The 27,687-nt window shown below is 40.0% G+C and overlaps 1 protein-coding gene across 4 annotated transcripts in view; it reads right to left on the bottom strand.

Moving 5' to 3' along the window:
- The window catches only part of RPGR (retinitis pigmentosa GTPase regulator), a 43,939-nt gene that overhangs the window by 13,140 nt on the left and 3,112 nt on the right, over positions 1-27,687 (bottom strand). For 2 of the 4 annotated variants that reach the window (XM_081858859.1, XM_081858860.1), the window contains exons 3-14: positions 26,870-26,962; positions 25,734-25,796; positions 24,027-24,185; positions 22,498-22,647; positions 21,547-21,705; positions 19,602-19,757; positions 17,728-17,852; positions 16,761-16,937; positions 15,907-16,093; positions 14,923-15,029; positions 13,810-13,875; positions 10,244-13,195 (exon numbers count right to left, since the gene is read on the bottom strand). In XM_081858859.1, coding sequence (XP_081714985.1) covers positions 11,162-13,195; positions 13,810-13,875; positions 14,923-15,029; positions 15,907-16,093; positions 16,761-16,937; positions 17,728-17,852; positions 19,602-19,757; positions 21,547-21,705; positions 22,498-22,647; positions 24,027-24,185; positions 25,734-25,796; positions 26,870-26,962 — 3,476 coding nt within the window. In that variant the 3' untranslated portion in view covers positions 10,244-11,161. Of the gene's footprint in view, positions 1-10,243; positions 13,196-13,809; positions 13,876-14,922; positions 15,030-15,906; positions 16,094-16,760; positions 16,938-17,727; positions 17,853-19,601; positions 19,758-21,546; positions 21,706-22,497; positions 22,648-24,026; positions 24,245-25,733; positions 25,797-26,869; positions 26,963-27,687 lie in introns of those variants that run through there. The other 2 variants (XM_081858861.1, XM_081858862.1) reach the window with 2 other exon arrangements.

The following is a 27,687-nucleotide window of genomic DNA, read 5'->3' as shown; positions in this document are numbered from 1 at the left end:
TCGGAGCTGGGCGGAGTGGCCATCCCGATGTGCTAGACAGCGATCGCCCTGCGGTGTCACAGTCCTGCAATGGGAAAGCTGGTGGGTCTCCTCCCCAGTTATTCATAAAACCCTGCCAAGTGTGCCTCGTCTGCAGTTCGGGGCAGAAAACCCCCCCTGCATTTTCTGTCTTCTTCCTTGAAATCCACAGCTGACAGGGAGGGGCCAGAGATGCTTCTGCTGCCGCCAAAGGCAGCTGGTGCCTTTGAGGGTCTCCCTCCCGCAACAGAATGAGCGCAGCCAGACGGAGCTCAACAATTTTGGTGTTTTTGTTTATTGGTTAAATTTATGGACTTCCGGAGGCGGCGCGAAGGGTAATGGCTGCCCTTTCCTAACGGGAAGGGAAGCTCCGCACGAGAAAGGGTCGTCCGCTACGGCGCAGCGGAGACCCAAAAACGGAAAACCGCAGGCAGCAGAAGCCTGCGGTCCCGGGACCCGGCGGGCGCCAGAAGCGGCCACCGAAACGTTGAGGGAGCCTCGTAAGGGGCTCCGGATCGCGGAGGAGGCTGCGGCGCTGTGGGTCGTTCCGCAATCGGCGGAGTGAAGCCGCGTAGCTGTTGCCAGTGAGCGCTGACCTTTCTTCCTGAAATTTATGCTTTAAAAACAACAACCCGTGAGTAAACAACTGACTGTATGTAATTCGGGACTTTAAAACATTAAATTTGGCTGAAAGCGGATTGACGAAAAACAGGAAGTCCGTCTTCCGCTCCCATTGAACTTGAACGCAAAGAGCGTGGAGGAGTGGAGGCAAAGAGAGACCTTTTAAACTATTTGATCTGAGCACCCATTGAACTTTATTTTAAGTGGAATAAATAACCTCATGTGCTGGACTCTTATGAATTTTAGTTATATTTTAATCTTTCTCCCTTTGGAGCTACATTTTAACTAAAAACCCCAGGCGCTGGAACTGCCTGAGAAACTGAGCTGTCAGCTTGCAGTTTGCAGCTTGGATACTTTGAATCTGAACTTTGAAACAATCTGAGAGAGTCAGAACTTGTTACTTTGAAGCATTTGGATTACCAGCTTACACCATCAGAAATACTGTTGTTGTACTAAACCTTAACTCTGCTGAAAAATCTTTTTATTGAAGGTTCTTGGACTTAGAAATTTGACTTTATTTTAATTGAAATTGATTTCTTCCCTGAAATATTTTAAACTCCCCCTAGAGGATTTGGGACTTATAACAGTGACTTTTATTTTACTTTCTTTTTCCCGGCCCCTTATTGACTGTGACCATCTGTGCCGGGGCTTTCTCATGGGAACAACTCAGCTTGACCTTGAATTTTAGATAACTTTGGAATGAGTGGTACAAGAAGGAGAGGAAGAACTAAACAAACAACTTTGACAACTTTAACCGCAGCCTCACAGGCACGTAGATCATCTGTGCCTACTTTGCCCTCTGAGGTCGAAACTGTTTCTCTGCCACGGGCAGGGGAGGGAGAAACTGAGGAATTACAACTGGAAGATATGGCCTCAGGGGCAAGCACTACTATTTTAGAGAAAATTTTTGAAAAATTAGAATCTTTGGATAAGAAAGTAGAATCTTTGGACAAGAAAGCTGATGAGCAAACATATAAAATTGAGCAGAACATAGAATGTTTAAATAAACTATCTGGACAAGTCGCACAGAATACTCAAGCAATCGGAGAATTGAAGGAGGCTGCAGGGGAAAATCGGAAATTGGCTGAAGATACCAGCCAAAAACTTGAAAATTTAGAACAAGAGGTAAGACCACTCTGCAAGCAAGTAGGCGAACATCAGACCTATTTGTCCATGCTTGAACTGCGGAACAGGGAGAGCAATTTAAGGATAAGAGCAATACCAGAAGTGGAAGAAGGCAACCTAGCTGAGTTTCTGACTAAAGAATTCTCCAAATTTTGGAGTTTAGAGGAAAAGGACTTTAAAATTGTTTCAGCTTTTAGGCTCGGAAGACTTCTAAAGAAAGAGAAGCCCAGAGACTGTTTGATAATATTGAGGTCAAAGGAGGAAAGGGATAAGATTTTGGGCCTACACTACGGAAAGTCACTGGACATTTTGGACAAAAGAATTGAGATCTACAAGGATATTCCTAAACAACTGCTAGATCTTAGATCTGACTATTTGGAGTTGACAAGACTACTAAGGAAGAATTCAATCATCTTTAGGTGGGAATTTCCTCAAGGACTATCTTTTACCTTTAGAGGGAAGAAGATCAAAATCAGAACATCGGAAGACAGAGATAAATTTCTGAACGTATACGGAGAGGACCTTCACAAAGGAATTGACCAACTTCCAGGGCCTGAAACACCAGAGGTATCTGCACCCTTGGACTCTGAAGATTCTCTGAACAAGATACCACCCCTTGAAAAATAACCAGATTTATTCAGGATGTCTCTGCAACTTTTGAGTTGGAACATTAATGGCTGCAATATCCCGGAAAAAAGGAGAAAAATTTTTCATATACTAAAAAAAGAACAATTGGATATTATCTGCTTACAAGAAACACACGTGACTAGGCTCCATAGAAAGGTGTTAATAAACAAAAGACTTGGCCAAGAATTTATATCTTCGGACAGAGTAAAGAAGCGAGGAGTGGTGATATATGCAAAAGAGAGCCTGTCACCTAAATTCTTATTCAAAGATGAATATGGAAGAATATTAGGAATTGAGATACAACATCAAGGAGAAAAGATTCTGATATTAGGAATCTACGCACCAAATGACGGGAAATCGGAATTTTACAAGAAGTTGCATGAGACTATGCTGGACTATCTGGACTACAACAACATCATTATGATGGGAGATATGAATGGGGTCGTATCGACAAACATGGATAAGTCACAAAATCAAAACGTTACAAAAGACGGCAGACTACCAAAGACCTTTTTTGAAATGGCTGACAATATGGACTGGATTGATATTTGGAGAACTAAGAACCCCCTGGGAAGAGAGGGAACATTCTTCTCTGAAGCCCAACTGACTTGGACAAGAATCGACCAAATATGGATATCTAGAGGTCTGGCACCCAAGGTCAGAAAAGTGGAAATCTGCCCAAAGACCTGCTCCGACCATAATGCGCTGAAGATGGATATGACACTATTGCCAACCGGCTCCTTTAGATGGAAGATGAATGATAGCTTGTTTAGAGATCAGGAGATTGTCAAGAAGGCCCAAAAAACTTTGAAGGATTATTTTGAAATAAATATGAACACTACGGTGGAAAAAAGAACTATCTGGGACGCAAGCAAAGCTGTGATGAGGGGGTTCTTGATACAACAGAACACTGTAAAGAAAAGAACACAAAATGAAAGGAAAGATAAGATTTTGCAGAAAATTAAAGAATTGGAGAAGAAATTAAGATCAAACCCGAAGTCACAGCCGATTCTGAGAGAAATTAAACTATATCAAGCCCAATATTCTAAATTGATAAACCAAGAAATAGAATGGAAGATTAAATTAATGAAACAAAAAACTTTTGAATCGGCAAATAAATGTGGAAAACTGCTAGCTTGGCAGTTGAAGAAGAGACAGAAATTAAATACAGTTACAAACCTAGAAATTGAAGGAAGAAATATCCAGAACCCCATGGAAATTAGAAAGTGCTTCCAGAGATACTTTAAAAAATTATACACTCAAGGGCCGCAAGATGAGGTTGAGATTAAACAATTTCTGGAAAGAAATGGATTAACAAAGTTGTCACAAAAAAACAGATTAATCCTGAACAACAAAATAACACAACAAGAGATTGAACAAGCTATTCAGAACATGCAACTGGGCAAATCTCCAGGGCCAGACGGTTTGACCTCCAAGTATTACAAGACATTAAAAGACTATCTGACCCAACCAATGATGGAGGTCTGTAATGAAATTATGGAAGGGAAGAAGGCGCCGGAATCGTGGAAGGAAGCCTTTATCACATTGATACCAAAATCTGAAGCTGAAAAGACACAACTCAAAAACTATCGTCCCATCTCCCTTTTGAATGTGGATTACAAAATATTTGCAGACATTTTGGCAAGTAGATTCAAAAGAGTGCTTAATGAAGTAATTCATAAAGACCAGGCAGGCTTTCTCCCAGGTAGACATATGTTTGCAAATACTAGGAACATTATTGACGTTTTGGAACTTTTGCAAACAGACATAAATACAAAAGCAGTGTTAATTTTCATAGATGCGGAGAAGGCCTTTGACAATATTTCTTGGAAATTTATGAAGGGAAATTTGAATGAAATGGGAGTGGGACGGGGGTTTGAGAATGGGATTGACGCAATATATTCAGAACAAAAGGCCAAACTGATAGTTAACAATGTGGTTACAGAAGAGTTCAAAATTGAAAAAGGAACACGACAAGGCTGCCCGATTTCCCCTTTGTTATTTATTTCGGTTCTGGAGGTGCTCTTGAACTTGATCAGAGGGGACCGGTTGGTGGAAGGGATTCAGGTCGGAGCGAAACAATATAAATTGAAAGCTTTTGCAGATGACCTAGTTTTGACCCTGCAGGAGCCAGAGTCTAGTACGAAAAGAGTATTACAATTGATACAGGATTTTGGTCGGGTGGCGGGATTTAAATTAAACAAACAGAAAACTAAAGTGTTGGGGAAAAATTTGACAGATATAGAGTCGGAACGGTTTCAGAGAGAAACAGAACTAACTATGGTTAAAAAAGTAAAATACCTAGGGGTAAACATAACAGTAAAAAACCTGAGCCTATTTAAGGATAATTATGAAAAATGTTGGTCTGAAATTAAGAGAGACTTGGATAGTTGGACAAAATTGAAGCTTTCTTTGTTAGGCCGAATTGCTGCTATTAAGATGAATGTATTGCCAAAAATGTTGTTTTTGTTTCAAACATTACAGATTGTGGACAAAACGGAGTGCTTCCGGAAGTGGCAGAAAGATATATCTAAATTTGTCTGGCAGGGCAAAAAGCCCAGAATTAAGTTTAAGATATTAACAGATGCGAAAGAAAGAGGTGGCTTTGCCCTGCCAGACTTAAAGTTGTACTATGAAGCCGCAGCTTTCTGCTGGCTAAAAGATTGGCTACTTCTCGAAGACACTGACGTGCTGGATTTGGAAGGTTTTAACAATGCTTTTGGTTGGCATGCATACTTATGGTATGACAAAGTTAAGATCAATAAGGCCTTTAAGAACCATATTGTCAGGAAAGCACTGTTCAATGTCTGGACGAAATATAAAGACTTATTGGAAAACAAAACTCCAAGGTGGCTCTCACCTCTGGAGGCTAAGGCCCGAAAAAGACCCAATATGGAGGCCAAATGGCCAAAATATTGGGAATTATTAGAAAAAGATGGAGACAATTGGAAATTGCAGAGTTTGGAGAAAATGAAGGATAAGGTGCGAGACTGGTTACATTATGCTCAGATTAAAGAAGTTTTTAAAAATGACAAAAAGTTAGGGTTCCAGGTGGAGAAATCGAAGTTAGAAACAGAATTGTTAGAACCCAAAACCAAGGTACTATCTAGAATGTATAACTTGCTGCTAAAATGGAACACACAAGACGAAATGGTTAAATCGGCTATGATAAAATGGGCACAGGATATTGGGCATAACATTATGTTTGAGGACTGGGAAAGGTTGTGGACCACTGGGTTGAACTTCACTGCATGTAATGCTCTGAAGGAAAATGTTATGAAAATGATATATAGATGGTACATGACCCCAGTTAAACTTGCCAAAATATACCATTCGTCTGACAATAAATGTTGGAAATGTAAAGAAAATGAAGGAACATTCTTCCACCTCTGGTGGACATGCCCTAAGGTGAAGGCCTTCTGGGAAATGATATACAATGAGCTGAAAAAGGTATTTAAGTATACCTTCACTAAGAAACCAGAGGCCTTCCTTCTGGGTATTGTCGGCCAGAAGGTGTTAAAGAAGGATCGAACATTTTTCATGTATGCAACAACGGCAGCAAGGATTCTCATCGCAAAAAATTGGAAAACTCAAGATTTACCCACACTGGAAGAGTGGCAGATGCAGCTGATGGACTATATGCAACTGGCCGAGATGACTGGCAGAATCCGAGATCTGGGAGAAGAAAAGATGGAGGAAGACTGGGAGAAATTCAAGATGTATCTACAAAAACATTGTAATTTGTTTGAATGTTAAGAAGGATGCTAGATTATAAAAAACTGGCCACCACTAAACTAGATTTAAATTTGATGATAAGTGAGACTAAAGAAAATATAAAAATTTTATTGGAAAAAGTGTTAAATCATATTGGAATGTGTGGACATGAGATTGTAAACAAGTTGATAATTTGTTTGGAAAAATTTTTTTTAATGATGTAAATGGGAGAGGGGGACGTGAGGGAGTCCAAAGAAGTGAAGAATTTGTTGTTATAAAAGTAAGATTGTTTTATGTGTGCATTTATATTTTAAAAAAAACCTTAATAAATATTTATAAAAAAAAAAAAAAATAAATTTATATCCTACCTTTTCACCAAATGGTGCTCAAGGCAATTAGGAGCAAGTGAATGAGATGCTCTACATCTGTTCATGATGTAAACGATCATGCAGACGAAATTCCTGACTTGCAGGGGGCTAGACTAGATGACCCTTGGGGTCCCTTCCAACTCTACAATTCTATGATTCTATGAAAGACATATTTGCCAAAGAATTACAATCTGCTGTGTTAAAAAACAAACCAGAAGATCCATTTACTTTAACTGTCTGAATTTTGGAAGCAGAGGCAGAGGAATGCTGCCTAGAATCCATAGCAGTTTAACATTCCTGATGAAAATAGAAAGTAGCTCAAGTTTTCAATCCAGGAAGATTTATACTTAAGATTTATACTCAGCGGTAAGTAAGACCAGAAAGCAAACTAGACATGTTTGTTCCCTAAAGGGCCTGCTATAAATATAAACGCAGCTGTTAAAAGGAATTATGGACACATTTTGTCCCAGTTGCTATTCTTTGAGAAAAGTAAGTTTTTGCCTATTTATCCTGTTTAAAATCATGGAATAGGATCTCTGACCCTTTTATGCAATTCAGATTAAGATCACGGTCTCTCTGTATTTTGCCAGAGTAGCCGCTTAAACCAGATTCAGCAGATATGCGTCAAGGAATTCAGTATGTTCATCCTTCAACAGAAGTTTTATCTCCTTATTCTTGCCCCTTATTCTTTCAAGATCCAAAGGTGCACATGTGAACCATTCAACTAAAGTTATGCTTTTACTTTTGAATTGCTCCATATTGTTTTACTGTATGTAAGCCACCGTGGAAACATTTGTGTTAAGAGGCACTGTAGACTTGTGATAAATAACAGATTAAAAACCATCTACATGACCCCATGTGTTTTCTGAAAGTTGTATTTTCAGAAGTTGTCTCTATAGAAACCCAAGCTGCTTTTTCAGCTCGTGATGTTTAATTTAATTTCTCTCAAAAAGAAATGATCAGAATCATAGCACTGGAAGGGAGTCTGAGGGTCATCTAGTGCAACCCCCTTCAATGCAGGAATCCTGTCCACAGATGTTTGTGCATGAGTCACCAACCTTCTGGTTAACAGCCAGACGCACTGACCCATTGCATCATAGGCAATCCCTCTTTCTCCTACATGCACACTCCCATGCTTGATCACAGTGGTCCTACTGCTAAGTCCCAATTCTGGAATATGAAACATGTCTATAGGAACTGACTTCTTTTCTACAGTAAAAACAGAATGAAAGCCAAGAGAGCTAGATATTGATCTTGCAACTATTTTCAGATTGTTTACAAGCTCGTGCAGTTGGTTTATGAGCTCCTGTACATTTTACCTTCTCTTTCCATTTCTAATATACAAGGGAAGAAGAATTAATTCTACTTTAGCATCTTCCAATATAGCATCTTTTCCGGATAAAACCATGTTGTTTTCACACACACACCCCCCCGCAACGACTGAAACATTGAAGAGGGCAGTTACAATCAGTTTAATTCTGAATATGAGCCCAATCAACATCAGTTAGTCAGATATATTACGATACTGAACTCCACTGTGCTTACTTATACAAACACTTAAGACTTAAATAAACAAATCACAGCCTATTCTTCAGAATACCAGTAACACATTTGGTTCTCCTCCACAGTCAGGATGTTGCCAAGTGGAATGGAAAATGTCTACTTTTTCCTTCAGGCTTGTTTACTAAACATTTTAATTAATAATATACTTTACCTTCCATTCTTTTCATGTTGCTTTATTTTGACCCTTTGCCAATGAATTCAGAAATAAGAATTCAATCAAAGGAGACATAGAGTGTTTGAGAGAGAAAAGAAGGTTTCTGGAGCCTGATACTGAGTTAGAAAAATATGGTTGGCGATGACGACAACTCAGTCTTTTGCTCAATATCTCTCTTTGTAGACTATGGAGTCCTAGATCAACAAAATCAGTACTAGCATTAACTTTCATTTAACTGTTGAGTGTCAAAATGAGGGCTAAAGGCCATTCATATGTCCCCCTTTTTAAACATGGGGCAAGTCAATCCCTCTTGACTTTTCCAGCAGATTTTACAGGATAGAACCAGGCTGGAAACCTCCAAGTAATTCGGTAATTTAACCCACAGTTCAAAGGTGTTTCAAGCCGAAGTACTGTGAATGGCACAATGGATCAGTGCATCTTGCTCTCAACTAGAAGGCTGGTGGTTGAAGCCCACCCGTGGATGGCTGTGGGCAGGATTCCTGCAATGCAGGAGGTTAGACTAGATGATCCATGGCATCCCTTCCAACTCCACAATTCTATGATTATGTGAGTTGCACAGAGGCTGCAGCCTTTGTAAAAACTGCAGAAGTTTGTGATGATGTCACTAAATCATTATGCACTATTAGTACAGTTGTACCTTGGTTCTCGAATGCCCGTTCACTCTCGAATACTCGTTCATTTCAGCTTCCAAAAGATCGAAAACCGGAAGTAAGTGTTCCAGTTTTCTAGCATTCTTTTGGAAGCTGAACGTCTGACGGGGCTTCCGTAGCTTCTGATTGGCTGCAGGAGCCTTCCCGCAGCCAATCAGAAGCCACGCTTTGGAAGTCAAATGTTTTGGAAGTTGAACAGACTTCCGGAACAGATTTCGTTCGACTCCTGAGGTACATGGGATTATGACTATGGAAGGACAAGGCGGTTGAGAACAGAATCATAGGCACTAGTTTACTACTGCAAGAACATGATTAAATTTTGACACAGATTTTATTTGTGTATTTATCCAATACAGTTAAACAAAATGAGGAACAAAACTTTTTTTGGGGGGGGGGATAAAGATGTACAAATAAAGTTATACAAAAGAAACCTCAAGAAAATGTCTACTAATGTATCTAACACTGAAACTGAATGGACTTAATTCTAAATCTCCTCCTACTAACTAAACACAAACGATCCAGGTCTTAGTCCTGCCTCCTCTCTGTAATAAGCACAGTATGCTTGTACCGTATTTTTCCGTGTATTAGACGAGGCTTTTTTGACTCAAAAATTGTGTCAAAAAACTGGGGTCATCCAATACATGGATACATTGGGGGGGGGGGAGAAGCAGCACACCTGCCAGCCAGCTGGTTGGCGGGAGCGCAACTTCCCCCGATGCCGCAGTGAGTGGGAAATGATCTAGGGAGTGTTTCCTGCCCACAGCTGTGGGGGGGGGGGAAGCTGTGCGCCGCCAGCCAGCTGGCTGGTGGGAGCACAACTTCCCCCGATGCCACTGTGAGCAGGAAACAGCTGCCCACAGCTGCGTGGGGGGGAGGGAGAAGCTCAACAACTTTGGGCCATCTCCCCTCATTTTCTTAAAATTGAGTCCTCAAAAAGGGGGGGGGTCTTACACATGGGGGCGTCTTATAGGCGGGAAAATATAGTAAGTGCTGATTCACACAAGTCAATGTCATCTCTCGTTAGATGTGTGGTACTAGTTATTTGAGCTAGGATGATAGTTGTTACAGAGGGCATGATGTTTTACTGTGGTTTTATAATTTGCTGGACGCCTGCCAGAGTGGCTGGGCAACCCAGTCAGGTGGGCAGCATATAAATAAAAAATTATTATCAAATTATTATTTGGATGAAATCCTGAGCTGCAAGGAGACCCAGTATAGATGTTGAAACTGCCCACGACAGCAGCAAGGTTTGGGGGTCTCCAATCCTTCCTCCCATTTTTCATATATGCAACTAAGTATACATCCAAATGAAATGTCCCAAATAAATATGCTTGCATAGCAACAATAAATCAGAATAAACATTAACATGTTTTTTTTAAAAGAAGTGCATCGTAATTTTATTATTTTTATTGGAAAACTTATTACAAGGCACAGTAAATGTATTAAAACAACAGAAGCACTTAATATGCTTTGAACAAATGAAAAAGGAAGCCACATTCTTCCGCATAATTGGGTAACATAAATTATATGTCTGCTGTTGGACAGAGACTGAAAACAAAACAAGGGTTTTTTTTATCATTAGATGACAAACCAAATTCTTAGGGCAGGGGTAGGGAGCCTGCAGACCTTCAGAACGTGGTGAACCCCAACTCCCATCAGTCCTTGCCAGAATGGCCAACCACCAGGGACAATGGGAACTAGGATCCAACAACATCGGCAGGGTCACCATTTCCCCATCACTCTCTTATGGCATGGCTGCACTGCTGGCAGCTTAAGGACAGGGCTGCAAGAGCAAAAGTATTGTCTTTGCTGGATCAGACCAAAGGTCTGCATCATTCAGTGTGCATGGCGCATGCAAGATATGACTTCTCACGCCAGCACTCCTCATCCCTAAATAGTCACTCCCTTTGGTGGACCCCCCAGAGTAATCTCTAATAAAAGCGCAATGCAGTAAGCACCTGCTGTTGGGAGAGAAAATTCAAAGAGCCCTTTGAGCATGCCTAAAGGGCTCTTTGGATGCAATGTCCAAAAAACTCAACAGTGAAACAGCACTAATCTGAAACAGCGGAGATCTCATAATTTGAACATGGCACCTGGTTCTCACTGGCAGATTTGTCACAGCACAAGACTGCTTTTAGTGTGTTTTATAAAGTTGAAATTTGAGGAATTTATATGAAATGGCAAGTAAAATTGTTTAGGAATAAAAATCATTAAAAAATAAATATACATTTTGGCATAGTAGCATAGTACTGTATTACAATTCCCAATACAAAATTTCCATGTAAAATCGAGCTTCAGGGCTACTTTAGTGTCAAATAATGCGGTAGCACATTGTTCCAAAATTGTGAATTTTGTAGTCCATTCACAACATGTTTTGATGTCACCCTTTGTTTAGAGCTTTTTATTTTATCATATGTCTCCTGTTTCCTCTTATTATTTTCTTGATGTTTATGACCTTTGGTTTTCTGGACTGCTTTTTCTTCCTCTACATGCTCATCTTCTTCCTCTTCTCTTTTGTCTTCCTCCTCCCTGCCTTCTTCCCCTTCCTCAGCTTCTTCCTGACTCTCTTCAGCTTCTTCTTCCACATCCACATCTTCCTCTTCATTTTCTCCTTCCTCCTCCTCTCCCTTCACCATTTCTTCTTCTTCCTCTTCTTCCTCTTCTTCCTCTTCTTCTTCTTCCCCTTCCTCCTCCTCCTCCGTTTCTTCTTCCTCTTCCTCCACTTCTTCCTCCTCCTCCGCTTCTTCTTCTTCCTCCTCTGCTTCCTCCTCCTCCTCTCCTTCTCCCTCTCCTCCAGTTTCTTCTTCCTCCTCCTCCTCCTCTCCCTCCTCCATCTCCATCCCTTCTTTTCCTTCCTCTGCCTCAACTTCTTCCTCTTCCCCTTCCTCCTCTGCTTCTGCCTCTTCTTCTTTCTCCTCTTTTCCTTCTTCCTCCTCTTTTCCTTCTTCCTCCTCCTCTTTTCCTTCTTCCTCCTCCTCTTTTCCTTCCTCCTCCCCCTCTTTTCCTTCTTCCTCCTCCCCCTCTTTTCCTCCTTCTCCCTCTTCCCCCTCTTCTTCCTCCTCCCCCCCTTTTCCTCCTTCTTCTTCCTTCCTGTCATCTTCTTCCCCTACTCCCACTTCTTCCTCCCTTGTCTCTTCTTCCTTCTCTTCACTCTTGCACTCTTTTTCTTTCTCCTCTTCCACCCATTCATTCTTCTCTTGCTCCTCCTCTACCACCTCAATTTCCTTTACAAATTCACCCTCCTCTATGTTTTCATATTTTTCTTCCATTACAGCCTCATCTATATCTTCCTCTGCTTCTTCCTCTTGCAGTTCAAAATCTGTGTCAACTTGCCCTTCTTCCGCCTCATTCTCCAGCCTATCCACATTTTCTGCTTTAGACTGCATTTTAACTTCTTCATCTCTATCGATGGCTACAGGGTCATCTTCTTTATTTGATTCATTTTCACCTTCTTCTCCTTCAGTTTCTACTTCACTTTCATTTTTTCCATCTTGCTTCTCCTCTTCGTTTTCAGCTTCTTCTGCAACAACTCCACATTCTTCATTGTCTTGCACACTTTCAAGATTCTCTTCTAACTTGGCAGCCTTATCTGAACTATCTATATTTTCATTCTCTTCACTCTGAGCTTGCATACTGGTATCTTCAAAACACTCCTTTTCTTTATTTTGCTCCTTCTCCCAGTTTATATTTCTGTTTTCTACATCCATTTCTCTCTTTGTTATTTTGCCATAATTATACTGGTTTATCTGAAGAACATATTTTGCTGACTCATTACTAGTTTCCTCACTTGAAGATGATGACACAGTTACTGCTGTTTGCTTCATAAATATCTCCTTGTGTTTAAACTCTCTCTGTTTTTCATTGTTTTCTTTACCTTGCACATATATTTTGCCATATTTATCAGATTTCACTACTTTAGTTTCTGCTTTATTTTCCTGGCAATCCACATAGTGTTTTTCTATCAAACCATCACTAGCATGGCCGAATGGCAGCTCCTGAGGGGTTGAACTAGAATTTACTTGTTCCAAATTTCCCTTTTTTGCTACTTTAAATTCTTTTTTAATAGTCTGGTCAGTGTCAGGCTTCAGTGCCCTATCAGTAATGGCCTGTGCAGACTTACTTTTCGAGTACTTTTTACCAGCCTTAATTTTCCTCACAAAAGCATCGTAAAAACTTTTTTCTAAATTGGGATCCTTTCCTACACACTCTGAATGTATAGTTTCCACCTGAGAAGATGTGCCACCCAATTCCAAACCCTTCTGAACTTGGGGAGGAACAGACTCTTTCATCCCACCCTTACCATGAATATCCAGTTTCCCATTTTTATTTTTCTTCTACTCCGCATGGGAAGCAAGAAAGAAAAGGGGGGACAAAAGAAAGGAGAGTGTTACAAATAAAATGAGAGGAAGACAAAAGGCAAATAAATCAGAACATGAAAAAGGAATATAAGCAGCTTGACAGGATGGAAGAGGATCATAAATGAAGGTAATATAAAAGATGAAGAAGAAAATGGGCAAGATTCAGAGAAGCATAAGCACAATTCCACTTGCACAGCAGGATTCTCCTGCCTGCTTTCCCATTGCAGCCCTCTGATGAAAAAGTATACTGGTCAAAATAGGTTGTATTTTGAAAATAACTACAATGTATATAAACCTTTTGCTAGTAATAAGCAGAAAAGCAACCTGGTGTGGGGAAAGATTTGCCCTTATCCTAAATACGTTCCCGGAAACAAAAGCTGCATTAAATTGTTTTAATTCTTTCAACTCTTATTTAAGGCATATTTAAAATTTACCTGTTTTAGGGGGTTTTTTAAACTAGAATCAGTAGAGTTACTGTAGTTAATGTTTTATAGCAACAGGAAAGATAACCACATTTTAGATAAAATATTTTTTTAAAAAAAATAAACAAATAAATAAAAAGATAAAATACATATATAAATTACGAGTACCTTCTGTTTCTGTACTGGTGCTAACTCTAAGGAATGGTCATCAGGATTCACTCTCATCACATGGGTCTGGAAAGTATTTTAATATGAGTAGTAAATAACAGTAACTAGCTAACAAAATAACATTAGATACACATTCATGAACTCTGCTTTTTAACTGGAAGATCTCAACATACCTTCCAGACTAATTGCCTGATGCCCAAAGTACCAGAATTATAGCAATGTAAGAATCTGTCTTCTGCCTGGTAAAACATGTTGCCTATCTAGCGCATTACTGTCTACTGTGAGGGGTAGCAGCTCTCCAAGATCTCAGGCAGAGGTCTTTCCCATCCCCTCCTACCTGATCCTTTTAACTAACACTAATGCAAAACGTATACCCAGAACTATGCAAATTTTCTTGCAACCTAAATACTACACTACAGAGGTCCCCAGTAAAACCAAAGTGGACTTGGGCTTGTGCACCATACCCTCCTTCTCCAGCAGCTGCAAGGAGACTGGAAGTTCTTATTTCAGTTTTTAAGAAACCACAGTTTAGTATTAAGTTGCCAAGCTAAACTGTGGCTAGACTTAACTTCTGTTTACTAAAACAGGTCTACTTTGTAACAGTTTTCATTAAGTTGAGTCGTTTCAATAAACCATAGTGAAAATTAATCAGTTTATATATAGGCTGATCATAGTGTTAAACTGTGATTAACTGAAAACAGATGTGAACGTTTTTGATCGCCTCGTGGTCATACTGAAGGAGAGGAGAAATGTGTTGCACAAGCCCATGGCCCATTCCTGAAAAACTAAACCATAGTTGAGCATTATGTCAATATTAAACCATTTTCTCTCTATGTTGTAACTGTGGAGTGTGGAAGTGGCCTAGGAAAGATTCCTGTGCTCTTTCTGCTGTTGCTACTGCCACCGGACACTCCACAGGAAAACGGTTATACCTCAGCCACAAACCAAAGTATAAATACAATCACTAGTAGTAGATGTGCTTGTGGGAGGGGGCTGTTGGTTTGTGGGATGTTTTGTTCGTGTTTTTATCATGTATTTTGTGCTTTTATATTGTATTTTTATGTTGTGAGCCCCCTGTGATCTGTGGAGACAAAATAAATAAATAAATATTACCATATTCAAGACATCTGTGGTGCTCCCAAGGGTTCTACCCTCATTTTCATCTGAATCATCTTCTGTTGAGCTCTCTTCTGCATCATTTTTCTCCTCTTTCTTATCTCCTTTAAAACAAAATACAGGATATACAGTTATTCATGTATGCACTTATTTGCGGAAAAGGAAGTCTGGATGCTCCTCTAATTACCGAGAAAGAACTGAAACAGAAGGGTTCCTGGCAGTCCCAACTGGCAGGAGGAGTAATCTTGTTTCAGTAAATACAATAAAAGGAAGAATGTGTTTTCTGTCCATAATGATGCCTGCATATTTTGCTTGCCCTATGGGTCAAATGGCAGCAAATATGGAGGTGGGGAGGCTTATTTAATTGAGAAAAGCAAGAAAGAAAGCACAGAGACCCCATTCCCAGATCTCTCATGGCCCAGTTCACGTGTCTGGTTAAACAATAGTTAATGGTTTACCATGAGCATGCAGTCTGGGCCAATTTTCTCCTTCCTACCAGCACATGGGAGGAAAAAACCACAGACCATGACTTTATGTTATGTCTGAACCAGATATAGCAGATTGTTTTGCTCAAACAAACCACAATCGGTAAGTCAAAAGCAAAACTTAAGTACAGATCTTGGTTTGTATGGAGCAAAGCAAACTACAGTCTCTGGTCCAGACATAATGCTAAGCCTGGGATTGTAGTTTCTTCTGAACACTCAGATTGGCATGCTCACAGTAAACTATAAGCTAAGTTTTCAGTGGCAGGCAAATGAGGCCATGGTGCAAAGAAAAAAAAATCAATCACATAACCCTGCCCAGGTTATGTAGATGTACTGCACTTTTCCTGTCTTTATGTTGCTCAGTATCACAACTGATTATTTAATCAGCAAGTGAGACTCTAAGTGATAATTGCACTGCAGTTTTAAGGACCTCTGATGCTCAAAAACCCCCACAAATGATTGATGGGAGCATAACAGAAACTGGTGATTAGTTTACCTGTTTCACCATCCAAAGCAGATTGGGTGCCTTGACTTCCATTAGCTGCCTCTGAGTCAAGGTGGTTTGATCTGAGTACACCAAGGGGAATAGTGTTGCTGATGGCACAGGATGCAAGCTTTGAAGGACCTTCTCCTAGTGGAGGAAGTGTTCGTACCAGCCTGTTAACCTGTTCCGGTGATTTGTCCTTGTGAAAGGGTGAAAAGAAAGAATAGCAGCTTTTGAGTCACTTCAAGGTAACCAATAAAGGACAGTGATACAATGAGGGGTAGATTGAGGGCAGTGTTTGCTTTTCATTTTCCTAGAATGAGCGCTATGAATCTGCCTACAGTGCAGTAATGCTTGAAGTCAGGAAATCATCTACAATATGTGCTGGGTCTTCCCTGGCCAGATTCAGGAGAGATGAAAATACCAAGGCTATAGTAAGTTCAAACTGCATGTATGAGTAAAACTACAATCATGCAAGTTAGAGGCTGCACCTACTGTTCAGTTAAAGAAAGACATAATAAAGGAATTATTACCACAATAAATTACCAGTCAATTATAGCATGGAAGTTTGATGTGCTATTTACTTATTTACTTATAATGCAGATATTTTCATAGCACTCTTCAATTAAAAAAAAACTTAGGGAGGGTTTACCATCTTGGATCTCAGTACTTTATTGTACAGCTGCCTGGAGATTTTAATATTGAAAGTCAAGCAGTTCTCCTCCAAGTGTTTCGTAGCGAATCTCTTGGCCTTTGGCATATACAGCCTGCACTGCCCCCGATGGTGATTTGTTGCATAGCAACTAGGTGTGATCATGTTGTCTTTTGATGTTTTTGAAGCTCAGTAGAAACAGTTTAAAATATACCTTCGCTCTTCGCCGCAAGCGTGCCGATAACGTCCGATGGAAGGTATCTATTACTAATGCATCTCCACCCACTTCAGAGACCACAGCAGACAAGTGGTGTTCCTTCTGGTCTGACACATGAGTTTCACCCAGCCTCGGTGTGGCAAAAACTAGCATGTGACAACCACCACAGGAAACCTACAGTACAAAGTCAATGCAGGGATTAATGGAGGCTGTAAACTTTGTAGGTACATAGGAAGGGGAAACCTAAGCAGAAAGTACACTCCTAATGATTTGATACAATCTTCAGAACTTTCACCATTACGGTCCCTCAACACGTTATGCATCATTTCCAAATCATAGTATTTTGAGCAAGGTCAACGTGACAAATATGAGACGCTAAATGGAAAGAAATGAGATATTGGAGTGAGATTAACATTTGGTGGTGCTCTTTTTCTAAGTGATTGTCTCAGGGAGACTTAACTCACTTGCCCTCACTCTGTCCGTGAAGCAATTGCGGAAGGGCTGGAAACAGTGTGCCTTTTGGCAAACTTGTTTTGATACCTCACCCTAATATGATTATTTTGGCAAAATAGTGACAGGCTGGGTGTAGCCTTGAAGTAAAAAAAGCCATTAAGTAGCAGAGGTTTATATCCCAACTGCTGTACGGAAATCTAAGAATCTGCTGTAGAATCTAAGAAATTTGCTTAAAGATGTTCATTCCTTCAAAAAGTTTACAGTGCACACAGCGCAGCACTGGCTTTGAGCACAAAGAAACACCTCATACAAATCTATTTTTCTATCTAAACAGAAAAAGTAAACCAATTATTTTTAAAAAAACATACCAAGAAATACAAATGTCTCCAGTGATTATCTACAATTAAAAAATATAGCATGGTATAAACATATAGATGACCTCTAAATACAAGTACAACATGAGATATACTGAATTAGTATTTCAGAGCATGAAGAAAAAATGAAGCCTTACCGACTGTATAGCAAACCCCAAAAAATTGGAACATAGCGTAGGAAAAAACTGATTAGTGTAATTTTCTTCCCCAAGCCCTAATTTGCCATGCCGTCCATCTCCAAAGGTGTACATAAGGCCGTTCTCTAAATGTGGAGAAAGAAGCATGTTTACTAACATGTAATGCAGCAGTGTGTAAAAAGCAGTGGGTGAAGCCACAACAACTAATTAGAAAGGAGAATCACTTTATTTCCAAGAGCAAAAATTCTGAAATAAGTATTTCTACCTGTACCATAGGTCTTTCCATTAGAGGAAGGAAAACGACAACAAAAAAGTTAATCTGGCTAATGTAAAACATACAGCTATGAAAATGATGTTCATACTATTATTACATTTGAATGTTTTGGAATGTTGACATTCTCAAGTTTTCCATGTCAATTGCTTCCTAATGGAACCATTGAACCAGTAAAAATAAGGAGTTAGTGCTCCAAGTATCAAGAGTAGATATATTCTAGCCTTCAGGATTACCCCGCTTCCTCAAGTTTACCTTAAAAACCCTAACATCTATTTACAGTGCAGGTATTAACCCTTCAATACTAAATCTTCATAAACCACTAGGACCATTAAGGCCATGAAAAATGGACAGCTACTGAGCCAAATCTATAGGAAGTACATACAAGCTGATTAAGCTAGAGAAGACAAGCTGATCAGAAAACAGATTCGCAGCAGAAAAACCGCTAGCATCATTAGCAGAAGGGTCATGTATCTTCTGAATTACATTAATTATGCTAAAATAAAATTAGCATACGAAAAGGAAAACACATCTGGTGAATATATTTAATGCACAGTGTGGAGATTTTTTCAGTGATCTTGATGACTTCATTAAATTAAGATGTATATTCACGATTGGTAACTGAGTACTACAAGCCAGGTTTTGCACTCTTCTGAAAAGAGTGCTTCCCATTAAGCCTGTCTAAGCACTTCAGCAGCTGCTACTGATATTCTTGCCTGGTTCACAATTTCCATTAAAATCATAAGAATGGGTTAAATCACATATATGCATCATGAACCCATGGATTCCCATTCTAATTTGTAGGCATAGCACAGTTTGTCCAGTTCAGACTTAATTACCGATTATGGCTTGCCTGCACCAGGGAGTATGTCAGAGCATGTGAAGGAGACATTGTGGAGGAAAGAGCACACGAACCTCAAGCACGACCCAATGCTCAGCCCATGGTTTGGCCACTGAATATGAACTAAACAAATGTCACTGCAATACTCACACCAGAGCGTATACCCCATTGAATTTATTGAGATCCATTTTGAGGAGGCAAGTATAGGACTGTGCTGTACATGTTGCATGGCTTTTTGTTTTGTTTAATAAACCACATATAGATAAGAATTACTATGAAATATGTTTAAGACCACCAGGGTCTTGTCACCTCCATTTATACATATTTAATATTTGGTAACTTATAAAATCTCAGAGAGTCATCTCCTTCCCCCATTCCACCAAAAGGACACTCTTACCCTGCTTCCCTGAACTGCAAACAAATACAAACACATATTCTTCCGAGTCCCCCTGTTGCTTAAGGCTCCATCAAACTCAGTAACGCCCCTTCAGCAGGAACAACTGATTCAAACAATAGAAGAATTGCTTTCTTCAATGATACTCCCTGGAGCTTCTGTTTATATAACTTGCCCTTTGCCCCAGAGGGTCCCGTTCAGCTGTTCTGAGTATTAATTTGAGAAATTTTTATTTTAAATGTTTCATAGGAAAAGTTTTACATATCTCTTTGTGACCTGGCAGATTTAAAAACAGGAAAAAATTGTATTATGCACAAAAATACACCAATAGCATTGCAAATACATTTCACAGCTAACCGCATACATACCTGTTACTAAAGCTGTATGATTTTCCCCACTGGCAATGTTACAGATTTTATGCTTTCTCAAACAATCCACTATCTTTGGTTCAGAAATTTCAAAAATAAATGTACCATGTCCAAGCTGCCCATATTGGCCAAGGCCAAATGTGTAGACCTTCCCCTCTGAAATACATACATGAGATTAATATTCTATCCATAGTTTTCCATCCTCCAAGTTTCCTAGTGCACAATGCTCAAAAGCTCCCATGCTGTTCCTCCCCAATTCCTGGCATGCCGCAGAATGTGACTTGTCATGTCATCTGAACACAGGTATGTCTCTTCCAACCATCAATGAGTAGTTGAGTAGTAACCAAGAATTGCTCTTGATTTTCTGCTTGTGGTTTGGAGGAAACAACATTTCATATGTCTACTGAACATCAGCAGGGGTGAAGGAGGAGCACCACTGGAACTGAGCAGCATGAACCAACATGCAATAAAGGTAAAAGTAAAGGTACCCCTGTCCGTACGGGCCAGTCTTGACAGACTCTAGGGTTGTGCGCTCATCTCACTCTATAGGCCGGGAGCCAGCGCTGTCCGCAGACACTTCCAGGTCACGTGGCCAGCGTGACAAGCTGCATCTGGCGAGCCAGCGCAGCACACGGAACGCCGTTTACCTTCCCGCTAGTAAGCGGTCCCTATTTATCTACTTGCACCCGGAGGTGCTTTCGAACTGCTAGGTTGGCAGGCGCTGGGAGCGAACGATGGGAGCGCACCCCGCCGCGGGGATTCGAACCGCCGACCTTTCGATCGGCAAGTCCTAGGCGCTGAGGCTTTTACCCACAGCGCCACATGCAATGTGTTCACACTAAACCACATTTTGTTTTAGCCTGTGGTTCAATGTGATGCGTACACCAGGCCTTGTACTTAAAAATAAAAGTAACGAGAGATATATTTTTTAAAATGAGAATAACCAATATAATTAAACCCATAATATCATTGTAAGAATATCATATTACATAACCCAAAATATTATACTAAATAAAGTATTAAAGCTCCCTCTGCTGGAAGATACAGAAGTGAAAAAACAAGGAAACAAAACAAAACCACACCTCTTTAAAAGCCTCAGTAAGAGGGTTAGATGTTATTTAGAATAGTAAACACCTTTACCCCTATTCCCTTACGCAGGGTCTAGTCCCACTAACATCTTAGCCTAGTTGTCAGTAATAGGAATCAACCAGAACACATAGGATTCAGCCTGAGTAGTAGCATGCCAAAGACCTGAGTGTTGTTGGCTTTTCACTGCCTCTGCTTTGGTTATGTAAAATCACCACCAGACTGACAACTAATTTAGCTACTAGTTCTAGTACTGTGCCTATGTGCAAATGGTGTAAACCCAGCACTAAAACTCTACATCATATAAGAGGACCACTGATCATGCGCAGATCCACACCATACATTTAAATCACATAATATGTACATTTAATGCCCATGACTTCCCCCAAAGAATCCTGGGAACTATACTTTGTTAAGGATGCTGGGAACTTCTGTGTGGGGAAAACCACAGTTTCCAAGAACCTTTGGGGAAAACTCATGTGCTTTAAATATGTGTTGAAAGTGCATTAAATGTATGGTGTGGACATGCCTCTAGACAGATGCTTCACACTGTCCCTTGTCTTAGCCAATTCTGCCCCTTCTTCCATCACTTTTAAATAGCTTTTCTTTATTTAGTTTTGCTCTACAATTTCCATCCCTACATCCATTTGCCACTGACACCTTGAGAATTAATTTTGCTAATTTATTTCCACAGAAACTAAGCAGCTATTTTATAATCGTCTCCACCATCTTTGACATACAGCATCCAATATGCTAAGTCGTATGTAGGTGGACCCATTTAAATGTGTGGATTCAACAGTTTAGGATTGTGGGGATTGAAACATGAGCCCACAATTTGAGGAGCAAGAAGCTAGTATACCTGCAAGCGCTACCGTGTGTCCTCCTCCACAGGCAACCTTATTGGCCCTACCAGAAATTCCAGAAACAAGTTGTGGAACCTTGTAGTTTTTCAGTTGCTCTTTTGAAAGACCTAGTTTTCCATTCTCAGGCTCCCCAAAAGTATAAAGTTCTCCATCTCCTGTAAGAAAACAACAAAGCAGCAAGACTGAGACAAAGGCTAGGACAAAAGAGGCATTTTTGTGTGTCTCCTTTATGACAAATGTATCTTATAAGACAAGACTGTATTTAAACTTAAACACACCGCCACTTTATTTTTAGATTACAGGTCCATCACTAGATTAACTTATTATTATTATTATTATTATTATTCATCAAACTATATTGCAACAACTCTGCACAAATTGCAAAAAGATCAGATTACAGAAATAAATTCATTACCAGCTTTATATGACTACTGATCTTATTCCAACAGTCAATAAATTCCATTACCATTTTCCCACTACAGTAGTTAATGCTCAAAATCCATACCTTCTATGTACAGAATCTGTCAGTTTATTTATCTCAGCTATCTGTATGTTAAGGATTATGTTTTCCCCAAATAGTAAGTCCAAACCATTTTTGCAGAGATTAAGAGGTTCATGATCAATACTTTATAAGAGTCTGACCACCACCAAATTAGTAGCATATATCCAAGCAAAAACAGAATCCAAACTCTTAACCAAGTAATGACAGGTGATCTAATCCCCAGTGGCGTAGCGTGGGTTGTCAGCACCCGGGGCAAGGCAAGTAATTTGCGCCCCCTAACCTGTGGATTTGCCCTAACCCCAGATGTTGCGCCCGGTGCGGCCGGCCCCCCCTGCACCCCCCACGCTACGCCGCTGCTAATCCCAAACTACTATAAGGGGCATAATCGGATTTAATGATTGAAAGTACACCACACCTCTGCATCTCTCCTGATTTCCACACTTACGTGTTATTAAGGCGGAGTGGTAGTATCCACAAGAGATCCAGGAAACGGGTTTACCAACATCCACTTGATGAGGAACATATGCATTAGCTTCATCAGCCAAACCAATTTGTCCTTCGGAATTGTCCCCCCACATAAAAAGCTGTCCATCCTCTTAAAAGAAAAGAGAGTTGTGTAAGTGTATTATTTACTTATTTAAATAAGTTGGCTTTACAAAACCCAGGATCCATTATCTAGTGGCCACGTAAGTCCTATATTGTGATTCCTGAAATGCAGTCCTTGCAATACAACATAGGGTGTTTTAAACCCTAGGAATTTGATGGAGGGGGATTTTAAAAGCATCTTGTAATATAGAAGAAGAAGAAGAAGAAGAAGAGTTTGGATTTGATATCCCGCCTTTCACTCCCTTTAAGGAGTCTCAAAGCGGCTAACAATCTCCTTTCCCTTCCTCCCCCACAACAAACACTCTGTGAGGTGAGTGGGGCTGAGAGACTTCAAAGAAGTGTGACTGGCCCAAGGTCACCCAGCAGCTGCATGTGGAGGAGCGGAGACGCGAACCCGGTTCCCCAGATTACGAGACTACCGCTCTTAACCACTACACCACACTGGCTCTCGTATATGAAATGATAGAGAGCTGCATTTCAAAAATCACAGTAAAAACTTCACTGGATCCATGATCCCCGCCCCACCCCCATGCATAAGAAACAGCATGTTGTATCTGGAAACAAAACAAATTCCTTCCAGTAGCACCTTAAAGATCAACTAAGTCAGTTCTTGGTATGAGCTTTCGTGTGCATGCACACTTCCATGCACACGAAAGCTCATACCAAGAACTGACTTAGTTGGTCTTTAAGGTGCTACTGGAAGGAATTTGTTTTGTTTTGACTATGGCAGACCAACACGGCTACCTATCTGTATCTGGAAACAGATTGCTAAATGCTATGCCCTCCTATCTAAACTTATTTCTCTCTTAAATCAAGACAGCAATGAAATTAAATTACACAGAAAATGGCTACATTTAGGAGCAGTTCAATCTGAAAGCTAGGAGACTGCAGTAATCAAACTGTCAAGCTACAAAGGGCCTACGAAGACACCCTTGAATATAAATATATGCTATTATACACCTAAATAGGTTCATAATATTTGGATACTCACAAAAAGTTTCCCTAAAATTATAGGAAAACCCAATAAATAACTGTAGGGCAGGATACTTTTCAAAGAGTTAAGCAAAGCATTTGCTGTTCAGTGATGTACCTCAGTCAAGAACTAGGAACCAAGTAAAGATGTTTCTGGAAACTCTTATCAAGTTGTCAAAATCGCCAACATTTTCATCTAGTATTTGCAACAATACATTTGTCCTTGGATATATGCAAAGTGATTTTTTTATCAGGCTTCCACAAATGTCAACTGGAAAATATAGAAGGCCTCAAATAACAGACAGACAGACAGACAGACAGACAGACAGACAGACACACACACACACACACACACACACACACACACACAACATTTGTATTAGCTGTTGGGCTCACCAGTTAGTGCTGCTGACGTGTAGGATCCAGCTGCCAGCTGTTTGATCTTGTGCTGGTTACTAAAAAAACTAATTAGATGAAATGTGCTTCTTTCCTCTGTGTCACCTAGTCCCAACTGCCCTTCACTGTTACCGCCAGCAGCATAAACATTTCCTTGTTCTGCACACAGAAAAGCACATGTAGAATAAGCACACTCTCATCTGAAGCAACAGCAAAACCTAAAAAAATCAGACCAGCTCAAGTTTATTTTCACCCATGTACAAAAGGTCAATCCCTGGTGCCCTCAAATGCTCAAAGACTGCCTGTAGAAATTCCTATTTCAGTTCTTAAGAATCATCGCTCTGCAGCAAGATTCTACATTACAAAAATATACTACTGGAATATGCATAACGTAGTAAAAGTAGTTTCTGCTCATGGCAGGAAATCAATATTTACAATTGGGAATGACTTGTTTTATTCCTTCCCTTCTAAACAGAAGGAAAAGAACCTCGGAGATAGACAATTTGAAATGGGGCTGAGGAAGCTGTAGCTCAGCAACACCAGAAGATTCACAAGTTAGCCCCCCTGCGCTACAGGTAAAGGCTCAGCTAGCAATGAGAATCAATTAGCATGTGTACTCAGGCCAAAGTTAATTAAATGCAATCTTGCTCGAACATACAAACTACAAATGTTAATGACGGGCATTAAATTAATTAACCACAACTTGTGCCTTTCTCATGTTTAACCTGACACCTTTTGGTCCTGATTGAAATGAATTCATGTTTAATGAAAAATGTACTTCATTTACAAGGGAAAACAGACATAAGAATGGCAATCTGATCTAAATATTTTCAAAATTATTCATTTCACAATATTACTGAAGACTTTAAATTCTACCGTGATAAGGAAAGGAGAATTTCCTGTAAATGATAAATGCCTTGCAGGAATTTATCAACAGGAGCTACCTTGCATGTTTCCATCTCAGTAGGATGGCAGCATCAGATTTACTACCTGAATTCACAATAAGAAAACAGCTGACTTCCTTGCTATTACCATCTCCACAGAAAGATCTATGTAACCAGAGGTTTATTTGGGTTAACCACACTGAACAGTTACAGATAGGTAGCCATGTTGGTCTGCCATGGTCAAAACAAAATAAAAAAATTCCTTCCAGTAGCACCTTAAAGACCAACTGAGTTAGTTCTAGGTATGAGCTTTCGTGTGCTCATCTGAAGAAGGTATCTGAAGAAGTGTGCATGCACACGAAAGCTCATACCTAGAACTAACTCAGTTGGTCTTTAAGGTGCTACTGGAAGGAATTTTTTTATTTTGTTTTCACACTGAACAGGTTAGCTACTTCTAAGCAAAATCTTATCCAAGATACTTTTTTAAAAATCAGCTCTATTAAGGATAGTTGAAAATTATTCAGTGAGGATTAGGGAGGGTCACAACTTAGATGTAGATCACATACTATGCATGCATACAGATGACACTTAGTCGCAGGATGTTCTAGTTAATGAATTTCAGATGACAAGGCTGTCTCGGGCCTCAGGAAAGGTGCAGCCAGTCAAATCTGGCCATTTTACAGCAGATGGACCAAGTGTCTTGTTCAATATAAAAGGTGCACATAATGTTTTTTTGTTGTTTTTTTTACGGTTCTGACTATTTCTTAGAATGTGCACAGAAAGCGGCCATAAGATATTTGATGTGCAAATATAGATGACGTACCTGTATAAATCAAGGTGTGGTTTCTCCCGCAAGCAGCTAGTTTTACTTTTTCTGGTTTTAAAGCTGAGGGTTAAATAGACAGTGGTTACCATTTTTTAAAAAAATATTGTTGACTGTATTAAGCTCCAACTTTACATACTGTCTACTAACCATAAATCAGTGGTAAGTGGAAAAATGGCAAAAAGCTAGACCTTCTATACTCCAGTCTAGAAGTTACCAGCATGGAACCCACAGGTGCGCATTAGCCACTGAAATTAGGTTTGAACTCATTCTAGAGCAACCAACACAATAGTTTGCAATGTATTATTGGCTGCGGGTATTCCATTTTGCAAATTTGCCCATAGAACCTGTTTTAATTCAATGACAATTTGAGTAATAATAATGGATCATTAAGGCTGCAGTCCTATACACACTTAACCTGGGAGTAAATCAAGGCTGATACTCTTTGCTTAAGTGTTCCTGGCCAGAAACGAACCAAAACATTGATTTTTCACTCCTCATCCTCTTAGTTTAAACCACAGGAAACAGCACATGTCCTGTTATTTAGGATGGGCTTGTAACATAAAAGAAGGCATATTTTCAAATAGATTTATTTCAGGAGAAAACGTTGGATTGTCAAATACCTTAAATCTTAAAATGATGGGAGAAATAAAAATACTATGCATTTTGTCAAGAGTTAGAGCTATATTAGTTTTTTCTTTGCCTTAAATAAAAAATGTATATGAAAATAATTTATCAGTGTCATTACCCTTCTACAAAAGAAACCCCCCTTGCTTTGTAAAGTTGTTAAAAAAACTTGCATGTATTTTCTTCTTTTTTAGCTTTTTCTACTATTTCATAAATCGTAGTTGAAAGGCTTTGTCTGTGGTTATATTCTAACTGTGGTTATTTCAATTCTCAAAAGCCTTTTGTTTTCCTTTCTCTCTCTCTCTCTCTCTCTCTCTCTCTCATTTTAAATAAAGTGGAGCAATAGCTGTTAAAAGTTCTCATTTGAAAGTTGTGCCTATGTCCCAAATGTAGTGAGAGCTATTATAATAGTGGTGTTAGGAAGCACCATAAGTATTAGCGACTGAGTTCATTCTTCCGCTCATTTTCAATTACGGCATATGTCATAAAACCACACATGTGAGACTAACCTTTCACACAAGTTGGCTTGTTGACAGTATTCCTTGTTCCAAATCCTAGTTGTCCCCAGTTGTTGCTTCCAAACATGTAAAGTTTACCATTTTCTACAGGGAAAAAAAGGGTGATCACCAATGAGTTTACTTTAAGGTTCTCTAAAAATGCGAAATTACTTTGGCTGGCCTTTTGCCATTGATCCTCCCCTGCTCAAATAATAATCATGTACGCTTCATATACTGCAAAATATTACACAAACACACAGAATCATATTGTAGAGCTGGAAGCAGGGGTGCCATCTCACCCTCAGGATTGTGGGTCTCCGCTGAGCAAAGCAGACGTGCAAAGTCACACACACTATGTGCAGGCATGTGTGTGTGACGTTGCACGTCTGCATTGCGGTGGGGGGAGCTGGTGGCTCCTCCTCTCCACAGCCAGTTAGGCACCCTTTTCCATAGGGAGGGTCTCAGATTCAGAGGCATAGCCCCCCCAAATGGTGCCTCACTTGCTAGCTGCAGAAGGTGGAGTTGAACTGCTTTTCTCCCGGAGGCAGGGCCACTGCCGCCTGCCGGCTTTTCTCATTGCCTTTTTGGGTGCCCAGCCCCCACAATTGTATTATTGTGGGTGTCAAAGCACCCACGGCCCCATGGAGCTGGCTCCAATAGTTGGAAGGGACCCTCAAGATCATCTGGGCCAACCCCCTGCAATGCAGGAATATGAAACTGTCCCATACGGAGATCGAACTTTCAACCTTGACATTATCAGCACCATGCTCTAACTGAGCTATCCAGGCTGACAATAATTGTAAAGTCACCCCACTCTAAATAAGGTTACC

The sequence above is a fragment of the Podarcis erhardii genome (assembly GCF_964252035.2).
Source record: "Podarcis erhardii genome assembly, chromosome: 4".
In the NCBI taxonomy this organism is placed as follows: domain Eukaryota; kingdom Metazoa; phylum Chordata; class Lepidosauria; order Squamata; family Lacertidae; genus Podarcis; species Podarcis erhardii.
Note: the sequence above shows the minus strand (reverse complement) of the source record. Positions and strands in the feature narration are given on the sequence as shown.